General features: G+C 44.0%; 1 gene segment (V, D, J or C); it reads left to right on the top strand.

Annotated features, from left to right (window-relative positions):
* Positions 1–9273: 9273 nt before the first annotated feature.
* LOC122456466 lies at positions 9274–10835 on the top strand (the record flags this gene model as incomplete). The annotated part of the segment is given in 2 exon segments: positions 9274–9604; positions 10420–10835. Coding segments are annotated over 2 exon segments (462 nt in total), but the record flags the coding sequence as incomplete, so codon positions are not given.

Below are 10835 nucleotides of genomic sequence, written 5' to 3'. Positions count from 1 at the left end.
CCCGGGAGCTGCGGGGGGCGAGGGCGGGAATGGATTCAGGGGAAGGGAATCAATCCTTCCAGACGCGGGGAGGAGGGGGTGCTGATTGGCGGGGGAGGGGATAAACTTCCTCTCTGGGAGGAAAACCCCCTCAGGCAGGCTTGATCGGGGTTTGGGGTTTGGAGACAGCTTTGGGCCGGGCAAGCGTTACTTTGCCAGGCGTGAGAGCCGGCCATGGAGAAGAGCCCGCGGAGAGGATGCGGCTAGAAGTACTGGTGGTGTGTTGCCCCCTCCTGTCCCCCCACGCACGGGAGAAGGGATGCAGAGCCCCGGGACCTGGGTCAGAACCATAGGGGTTGGGAGCCCACAGAGCCGGGCACAGGCAGGGTTCGGGCTGGGGAAGGCTGCTCATTTGCACCTGGGGCTGCAGTGAAGCCCATCTCTCCTTTGGCCATGGCTAGGCGCACCCGACTGGCTGGATGGAGCACGGGGAGGGGGTGAGCTTCCGGCCCCAGCCCAAGCTCACTCATCAGACACAAGGGCAAACTTTTCTGAAAGGAGCCATGTCTTTTGGTTTGTCCCACTGCCCAGCACTACGGGGGTCCACAGCTGGTTTCTCCTGGCTGGAGGGGGGCACAGGTCCTGGGGGAGACACCAGGGTGCGCTGAGAATGGCTGGCTCGGTCCTTGAGAAACCCCCCGGCCCGTACTCTCCCCATCAGCCTCTTGGTACCAGCCGAGAAGCATCCCGCCCATCTCCCCCCTGCCGAGGGGCTGCCCCCATCACCCCCACCCCTCCGCAGTTAGCACAGAAGCTGCCGTGCCCTGGCTGCATCTCCCCCCAGCCCAGCTCCCTCTGCCCTGGAAATTAAAAGGCCTCACACCTGCCTGCGGTAGGAGCCCGCTGGGAGCTTCAGCAGCTGCAGGGGAAACAGCTGACAGGCGGGGACTTAGAGCCAAACAGCAGATTGGCCGCAGCCAGCCAAAGAGCTGATGAGGGCTGCTGCGCATGCTCAATAGCTGATTGGCAGTTGCCAACACCTGATCTTCCTGGTGGGTGCAGAGCACCCGCTAATTTTTCTCCATGGGTGCTCCAGACCCGGAGCAACCACAGAATCGGCGCCAATGCGCCTAACCCCCCAAGCTCCTTGGAAAATCCGAATTTAGGGCCTGAGGACAGACTCATGTTGAGGTCAATGTATTTTGGGTCACGCTGTGAGTTTCCCTCTCAAGTGGAACCTCCACTGGTTTATCCTACCCGGCCCGTTATTTATCCATCCATCCACCCATCTATCATCATTTTTATAATGTTCCCCATCACTTTAATGTTTTAGAAGCTATGTCCTGTAGGCAAACCATGTAAAATAGCCTCGTCTTTTAAAAGAAACTACTAATTTCTCCTTCCTTGCCGCACCATACAGGGATTGGCTGTTCCTTAAACGTGAGAGCGTTGGACTCTTTGGCAGTATTATAAGGCAACTAAATTCAGAAAAGAAAAAAGATGAAGCAGGTTTAAAGGTGAAACTAGGAAAGTAACCACAATATTCCCAGATGCTTCGATGTTTGTGTGATTAGGGGTCAACAGATGGACAGACGGACAAACAGACAGACAACTAACCTTATAGCACCAGCCTCTAATTGCATTTGTGAAGTGACCACAGATATAACAAGCCTTGTGGATGGGGGGATGCAGCAGATGTGATATAGCTAGACTTTAGAATGGCTTTTGATACAGTCTCGCACGACCTTCTCATTAAGAAAATAAGGAAATACAACCTGGATGGAGCTACTATAAGGCGGGTGCATAACTGGTTGGAAAACAGCTCCCAGAGAGTAGTTATGAATGGTTCACAGTTCCACTGGAAGGGCCTAATGAGTGGGGTTCTGCAGGGATCAGTTCTGGGTCCGGTTCTTTTCAATGTCTTCATCAATGATTTATATAGTGGCATTGAGAGTACACTTATTAAGTTTACAGATGATACCAAGCTGGGAGGGAGTACTATGAAGGATAGGATGAAAATTCAAAATGATCTGGAAAAATTGGAGAAGTGGGCTGTAAATAGGATGAAATTGAATAAGGACAAATGCAGGATGGGAAATGACTGCCTAAGAAGGAGTACTACAGAAAGTGATCTAGGGGTCATAGTGGATCACAAGCTAAATATGAGTCCACAGTGCAACACTGTTGCAAAAAAGAAAACATCATTCTGGGATGTATTAGGAGGAGTGTTGTAAGCAAGACACGAGAAGTAATTCTTCCACTCTACTCTGCACTGATTAGGCCTCAACTGAAGTATTGTATCCAGTTCTGGCCACCACATTTCAGGAAAGATGTGGACAAATTGGAGAAGTCCAGAGAAGAGCAACAACGATGATTAGGGGTCTGGAAAACATGACCTATGAGGGAAGATTGAAAAAACTGGGTTTGTTTAGTCTGAAAAAGAGAAGACTAAGAGGGGACATGATAACAGATTTCAAATATCTAAAAGTTTGTTACAAGGAGGAGGGAGAAAATTTTTTCTCCTTAACCTCTGAGGATAGAACAAGAAGCAAGGGGCTTAAATTGCAGCAAGGGAGGTTTAGGTTGGACATTAGGAAAAATTTTCTAACTTTCATGGTTGTTAGGCACTGGAATACATTGCCTAGGGAGGTTGTGGAATTTCCATCATTGGAGATTTTTAAGATCAGGTTAGACAAACACCTGTTAGGATGTTCTAGATGGTGCTTGTCCTGCCATCAGTGCAGCGGACTGGACTTGATGGCCTCTTGAGGTCCCTTCCACTTCTATGATTCTACCAAAAACTCCAATATTCCCAGATACTTTGATGTTTGTGTGATGAGGGATCAATAGATGGTCAGACAGATAAAATTGTGAAGTGACCACAGATAGTGCTAGAAAAAAAGTGATTCACAAATGTAGCATATCACATTCTGCAAAATGAAACTCCCCCCATTTAGCGAGTATTGAGTCTAAATTAATAAGATTTCACTTCACCGCCTGGTAACACCAGTCTTTTGCAATTGATAATTAATTGTGCAGTAGGGATTAACTCTTTTGGGAAAGGTTTCAGAGGAGTAGTCATGTTAGTCTGTATCAGCAAAAACAATGAGGAGTCCTGTTGCACCTTAGAGACTAACAAATTTATTTGGGCAAAAGCTTTCATGGCCTAAAACCCACTTCATTAGATGCATGAAGTGAAAAATACAGTAGGCAGGTATAAATATAGAGCACATGAAAAGATGGGAGTTGCCTGACCAAGTGGGGGGTCAGCGCTAATGAGGCCAATTCATTTCAGGGTGGATATTGCCCATTCCCAACAGTTGATAAGAAGGTGTGAGTATCAACAGAGGGAAAATTACTTTTTGTAATGAACCATCCACTCCCAGTCTTTAGTCAGGCCTAATTTGATGGTGTCAAGTTTGCAAATTAATTCCAGTTCTGCAATTTCTCCTTGAAGTCTTTTTCTGAAATTTTTGTTGTTGAAGAATGGTGACTTTTAAGTCTGTTATTTAGTGTCCAGGGAGATTGAAGTGTTTTCCTACTGGTTTTTGAATGTTACAATTCTTGATGTCTGATTTGTGGACATTTTGCATAGAGACTGTCTGGTTTGGCCAATGTACATGGCAGAGGGACATTGCTGGCACATGATGGCATATATCACATTGGTAGATGTGCAGGTGAATGAGCCCCTGAAGGTGTGGCTGATCTGGTTAGGTCCTATGATGGTATGTGGACAGATTTGGCAATGGGCTTTGTTGCAAGGATAGGTTCCTGGGTTAGTGTTTCTGTGGTGTGGTGTGTAGTTGCTGGTGAGTATTTGCTTCAGGTTGGGGGGCTGTCTCTAAGTGAGGACTGGCCTGCCCCCCAAGATCTGGAAGAGTGAGGGATCATTTTCCAGGATAGGTTGTAGATCACTGATGATGCGCTGGAGAGGTTTTAGCTGGGGATTGTATGTGATGGCCAGTGGTGTTCTGTTATTTCTCTTGTTGGGTCTGTCCTGTTATTGGATGACTTCTGGGTACCCTTCTGGCTCTGTCAATCTGTTTCTTCACTTCCCTAGGTGGATATTGTAGTTTTAAGAACACTCGATAGAGAACCTGTAGGTTTTTGTCTCTGTCTGAGGCATTGGAGTACATATGGTTGTATCTTAGGGCTTGGCTGTAGACAATGGCTCATGTGATGTGGTCTGGATGAAAGCTGGAGGCATATAGGTAAGTACAGTGGTCAGTAGGTTTCCTGTATAGGGTGGTATTTATGTGACCATCACTTGTTTCCACTGTAGTGTCCAGAAAGTGGATCTCTTGTGTGGACTGGTCAGGCTGAGGTTGATGGTGGGGTGGAAATTGTTGAAATCCAGGTGGAATTCTTCAATGGTTTCTTTTCCATAGGTCCATATGATGAAGATGTCACCAATGTAGCATAAGAAGAGGAGGGACACTAGGGGACGAGAGCTGAGGAAGCGTTGTTCTAAGTCAGCCATAAAAATGTTGGCATCCTGTGGGGCCATGCGACTACCCATAGCAGTGCCACTGATTTGAAGGTATATGTTGTCCCCAAATCTGAAATGGTTGTGGGTGAGGACAAAGTCACAAAGCTCAGCCACCAGGTGTCCCGTGGCCTCATCAGGGATGCTGTTCTTAACAGTTTGTAGTCCATTGTCATGTGGAATATTGGTGTAAAAAGCTTCTACATCCGTGGTGGCCAGGATGGTGTTTTCAGGAAGATCACCAATGCATTGTAGTTTCCTCAAGAAGTCAGTGGTGTCTCGAAGATAGCTGGGAGTGCTGGTAGTGTAGGGTCTGAGGAGAGAGTCCACATAGCCAGACAATCCTGCTGTAAGAGTGCCAATGCCTGAGATGATGGGGCTGTAGGGGTGTGGTCTGTGTGGATTTGTTCCTCTGCTTCCTGAGCAGGTGGTGCAGTTTCTTTTGGTAACCCTCAGTGGGATCAGAGGGTAATGGCCTGCAGAATGTGGTGTCAGAGAGCTGCCTAGCAGCCTCTCGTTCATACTCTGACCTATTCATGATGATGACAGCACCTCTTTTGTCAGCCTTTTTGATTATACTATCAGAGTTCTTCCTGAAGCTGTGGATGGCATTGTGTTCTGCACAGCTGAGGTTATGGGGCAAGTGATGCTGCTTTTCCACAATTGCAGCCTGTGGATGTTGGCAGAAGCACTTTATGTAGAAGTCTAATCTGTTGTTTTGACCTTCAGAAGGAGTCCATGAAGAATCCTTCTTCTTGTAGAGTTGGTAGGAAGGTTTCTGTGGGTTACTGTGCTGTTCCGTGGTGTGGTGGAAATATTCCTTGAGTCAGAAGTGGTGAATTCCAGGTCACTGAAAAACTGTATGATGTTCATGGGTCTGGTGGGGCAGAAGGAGAGGCCCAGAGATAGGACAGACTCTTCTGATGAGCTAAGAGTTAGCTGGATAGATTAACAATATTGCTGGGTGAGTTAAGGGTACCACTGTTGTGGCCCCTTGTGGCATGTAGGAGTTTAGATAGTTTAGTGTCCTTTTTCCTCTGTAGAAAAGTAAAGTATGTGTTATAAATGGCTTGTTTTAGTTTTTGTAAAGTCCAGCCATGAGGAAGTTTGTGTGTAAGGTTGGAGGTTTTTTTTATGAGAGTCTCCAGTTTTGAGACCTCATTCTTGATCTTCTCCTGTTTGTTGTATAGGATGTTGATCAGGTGGTTCTGCAGTTTCTTTGAGAGTGTGTGGCACAATCTCTCACCATAATCTGTGTGGTATGTTGATTGTAATGGATTTTTTACCTTCAGTCCTCTTGGTATTATATCTATCTGTTTGCATTTGGAAAAGAAGATGATGTCTGTCTGTATCTGCACAATTTTTTTCATGAAGTTGATGGATTTTCACTTCATATGGCTAAATTCAGTGCCTTGCATGGTTTCAGGTTTCAGAGTGGTAGCCATGTTAGTCTGTATCAGCAAAAACAATGAGGAGTCCTTGTGGCACCTTAAAGACTACCCTCATACAATAAATACTACACTCCAGGCTGTGTGTGTAGGCGATGGGGCAGGGGGATATGGGGGTGTGCTTCCATGTTGTGGAGAGGAGAGGGGCGATCAGGGAAAATAAGAGATGACTAAAACATTTGGGGCCAAATTTACAAAGGTCTCTGTGTGACTAATTGTTTACCTAGGTGACAAGTGAGATTTGATCCTTCAGAAAAAGTTCTAGGAAAATACCCTTCAGAGAGAACCATGAAGCACAATAAGAGGTTAAAAATATCCATGAATATAAACCAGCTTTTCCCGTGACATCAGCACCTCTGTTGTATTATTTCAATGTGACTATTATTGGCATGTGAAAAGAAAGAAAGAAAGAAAGAAAGAAAGAAAGAATACAACCAGATTATTTATAAGACAATCACTGTGTTACTGTAGCAAAACAATTCCGCACTGCCTCCCAAGGGATAGATAGATGAGAGGGAAAGTCCTCTGTGTGTTGGGATAGATGTGTGTACAGAAAGCTGCCTGACCCGCAAAGTTATCAGAACTCCCCATTTGATACCATGATTTTCCTCCCCTGCAGACGCTTTGTTCCTAGGGGGCAAAGCAGAGTCTAAGAAATAATACAAATGACAATATTTTCCCACCCCACGGGTTCTGTTCCCTTCTGCCACCAATCTACCTTCCCCTAAGCCCTCAAGTGCGAGCATCTCTGGCAGCACCAACCAGAAGTATTTACAGAGCAGAGACAGTCACTTCTATGTAGTCAGCTGTATGGGATTCGTGGAAGTGGGGTCCTTAGCTCAGAGACTGCATAAACCTTTGTGAGGCTTTTTCTGTGGTTTGAAACCATTCTCTTCCCTGCACAGCAACTGCTGGATACAGAGGCAAATCAATTCTTTTTTGGTGTGAGGACTTAGCACAGTGGTTTTGGTCTTGGCTGTTCTGAATCTGTTTGTGCAGAGTAAGATTCCATTAGACAACCTGAGAAAAGTCTTTTCTTGAAGGCGATAACCCTGTCTCTATCACTGCATTTGTCTCAAAGGCTAAATTCTGGTCTGTGGTCATTATCTCTGAGTTTGTCTATCCTGTTTCCAATATTACTGTGTGCATCCAAGATGTATGTATTATATCTGCGTATATCTGTTATGTTTATATTGTCTCTGAGTATATCTATTGTGTTTTTATTTATTTGTGTCTGTCTAGAATGTTTCCAATATTTAAGTCTGTATCTATTATATTTCAATGATATTAGTGACTCTATTATGTTTCTAATATATATATATATATATATGTATCGATTATATGTACGTTGCACCTGAGTGTATTTATTAAGTTTCTGTGAAATCTGAGTGTCTCTAATATGTATGGTTACAGAGTAGCCGCCATATTAGTCTGTATCTGCAAAAAGAACAGGAGTACTTGTGGCACCTTAGAGACTAACACATTTATTAGTGCATAAGCTTTCGTGGGCTACAGCCCACTTCATCGGATGCAAAGAATGGAACATATAGTAAGAAGATATATATATCTTATATACATACAGAGAAGGTGGAAGTAGCCATACAAACTGTAATTAGTCTCTTACAATTTATATGGCTACTTCCACCTTCCCTGTATGTATATATATATATATCTTCTTACTAAACGTTCCATTTTATGCCTCCGATGAAGTGAGCTGTAGCCCACAAAAGCTTATGCTCAAATAAATTTGTTAGTCTCTAAGGTGCCACAAGTACTCCTATTCTATTATTATCTAATATATTTGTATCTACTATATGTGTGTTACACCTGAATATATCTATTATGTGTTTATTATGTGAGTATAACTGCTATGTTTCTATTATATCTTTATCTATTTCTTGTTTCCATTACCTATGTATGTATTGATTATGTTTCTAGTCGCTGTGTCTCTACTTCCACCTTCCCTGTATGTGTATATATATGTATGTATATATATATATCTTCTTACTATATGTTCCATTCTATGCCTCCGATGAAGTGAGCTGTAGCTCACGAAAGCTTATGCTCAAATAAATGTCTTAGTCTCTAAGGTGCCACAAGTACTCCTTTTCTTTTTGTGAATACAGACTAACACGGCTGTTACTCTGAATACTATATATCTGTTATATGAATATCAAGTTTATAGTATATTGGAATGCAAATATTATGTATCTCATATATGAAAGTATCTATTATGTTTCTATTATATCTGAGTGAAGGTGTTATGTATCTATTATCTGTATATTATGTCTAAGTATATCTATTATGTTTCTATTATATCTTTGTCTACCTATTAGATTCCATTTGCTCTGTGTGCATCTATTTTGTTATCTCCGAGTGTCTATTTTGCTTCCATTGTCACGATGCTCAGTCTGTATTGCTTCGTTCCCCGCACAGAAGGGACCTGTGAAGACCCAGTGACTCAAACAAGGCAGCGCTATAATCTCATAAGAAGACAGTATGTTTCTCAGACGCACCTACAAGTCTGTTTCTTCCTATCCCTTCTGGTAGGCGCAGTATCCCAGCCAGTCCTCCGGGCCGCTCCCGAGGTACATTGCAAGGGAGGACCCGGATGAAGGGATCAGGAGAGGGTTCAGCGCTACACAGGATGAGAAGCAAAAATCCTTCCCTTTCGGGAAACCCTCCAGTAAAGCCAGCGACCCGCTACCTATTCCTGCGCCATGGGAGATACAGGGAAACAGATCAGGGCAGCAACGGAGCAAAAACCGCGCACAGGAACCTGCGGGCTGGGAGCTGAGAGCGATTGTGAAGTCATTGGGATTGGGGGTATTTTCCATATAAAGAATATAGAATAACATTTCTCTCCGTTTCTGCTCATAGTCAACCCTGTGATTTCCCTTAAAGTGGGTGTACGGTTTCTGGAATTATGGGGAATAAGACACAACACAATTTAACTTAAAAGCAGGAACATATCTAAACAGAAGGTCCCCCTGTGGTATGTATAATAGGTACACAAACACAGCCACACATTATACATTTATGGGCTTTTTAGTTTATACAGTGTGTATACACACACTCACAGAGTAATATCGTAATTAGATAGATTTTACATAAACCCACCCTTACCATGCAGGAGGAAATACCCAGCGACACCCTAGAAAGGGCTGCTTCCCTGGCTGCAGAGCTATGAGAAACTTCGCTTCTGCTACTAAAATTTCCCAACAGTGAAATTATATTTGCCACGTGGGGGCGATGTTGCCCCGGACAATAAACCAAACCAAACCGTATTTTCCTCGCCGGGGAGTTCTCTTCTCTCTTACCACGGTCCCTCCCACCACCGCCCCCCGTACCCCTTCAGACAGCTTCCATCTCTGGCAGCACCGGTTCTGAGGCACTTTAGAGAGTGGAGACCGCCGCTCCTGTGCGGCTATTCAAATGGGAGGCGCTCCACCGAAGAGACACAATCGGCTCTTCTAAACCATCATCTGAGGGGGGAAATTCTTCCCTTCGCTCCTCTGCAGAAACCACGATCAAAGAGAAAGCAGTTCTTGCGGCTGGTGGCACCAGCTCTCCCTCCCTCCCTCCTTCCCTCCCTCTCTCTCCCTCTCTGTCTCTCTCGGTCCCACATTCCAGGAAGACCCAAGGATGCCTTTATCTTGGGTCGCAGCTGTGCTGATGCTGTCTGTTCTAAGTGAGTGATTCCATCCCTCAGCCTGTTCCCATTGTATTCCTCCAGTTGATAACCTTATCCGCATACATCACTTGATGTTAACGGTGCCTAAAATCTTGTGTGTGCTTCTATGTTTGTATTATGCATGGAAATACAATGCATTATACCTGTGCTTATATAGTATGTCTGTGTTATGCATGCATTGTATTTCCATTACATCTGAATGCATCTGTGATGTCTACATGATGTCTGTATCTACCGTATGTCTATTAGAACGGAGTTGAAATAGTATATTCCTATTATGTCTTCTCGTACTATTACGATTCTATTATATCTGAATGTATGTACAGTATTATGTTTGTATCATGTCTCTCTCTATCAATTGTATTTATTTTATCTGAGCGCAAGTATTATGTATTTATTGTGCCTCCCTGTATCTAATATGTTTCTATGTACTATTTCTGTTCTGTTACTTTCTTTCAATATGTTACTATTATATTTGAATGTACCTAACACGTTTATATTATATCTGTGTCTGTTGTTTTTCTATTATATCTGAATGTATTTACAATGTTCTTATTATTCCTATCTATTGTGTTTCTATTAGATCTTAGTGTAACTATTATATTATTATATCTCTATATATTTAGCATGTTTCCATTATGTGTCTGTTACATGTTTATTAACTTGTGTATCATTAAGCTGTTATTATGTCTCTCTGTATATATTGTGCTTCTACTCTGAGTGTTTATATTATTGTGTTTTTATTTTGTCTGTGTATCTATTTTGTTGCTATTACATTTGAGTGCACAGAATACGCTCTTTTCCCCGCGCAGGACAGAGCAATGGAGACTCAGTCAAGCAAACCAAAGGCAGCGTCCTGATCTCCCGAGGAGAATCTGTGGTTGTTAATTGCACCTATGAGGCTGTTTCTCCCTATCTCTTCTGGTACGTGCAGTTCCCCAACCAGCCCCCCAGGCTCTTCCTGAAGGACCTGGGAAGGGAGGACTCGGATGAAGGGATCACCAAAGGGTTCAATGCCACTCATGACAAAAAGCACAAATCCTTCCACCTGTGGAAACCATCCAGCGAACTGAGCGACTCCGCGACCTATTACTGCGCCCTGAGCGACACAGTGACACGAAGCAGCAGGGAAGTTGAGCAAAAACCTCCCAGGGGCGGTGGCAGGAATCGCAGGCTCCTAGGAGCGACTTGGGGTGGAAGGAGGAGGAATGCTGTAGCTCTCGAAAGC

Source organism: Dermochelys coriacea, chromosome 13 (genome assembly GCF_009764565.3).
Source record: "Dermochelys coriacea isolate rDerCor1 chromosome 13, rDerCor1.pri.v4, whole genome shotgun sequence".
Taxonomy (NCBI): Eukaryota; Metazoa; Chordata; order Testudines; family Dermochelyidae; genus Dermochelys; species Dermochelys coriacea.
Note: the sequence above shows the minus strand (reverse complement) of the source record. Positions and strands in the feature narration are given on the sequence as shown.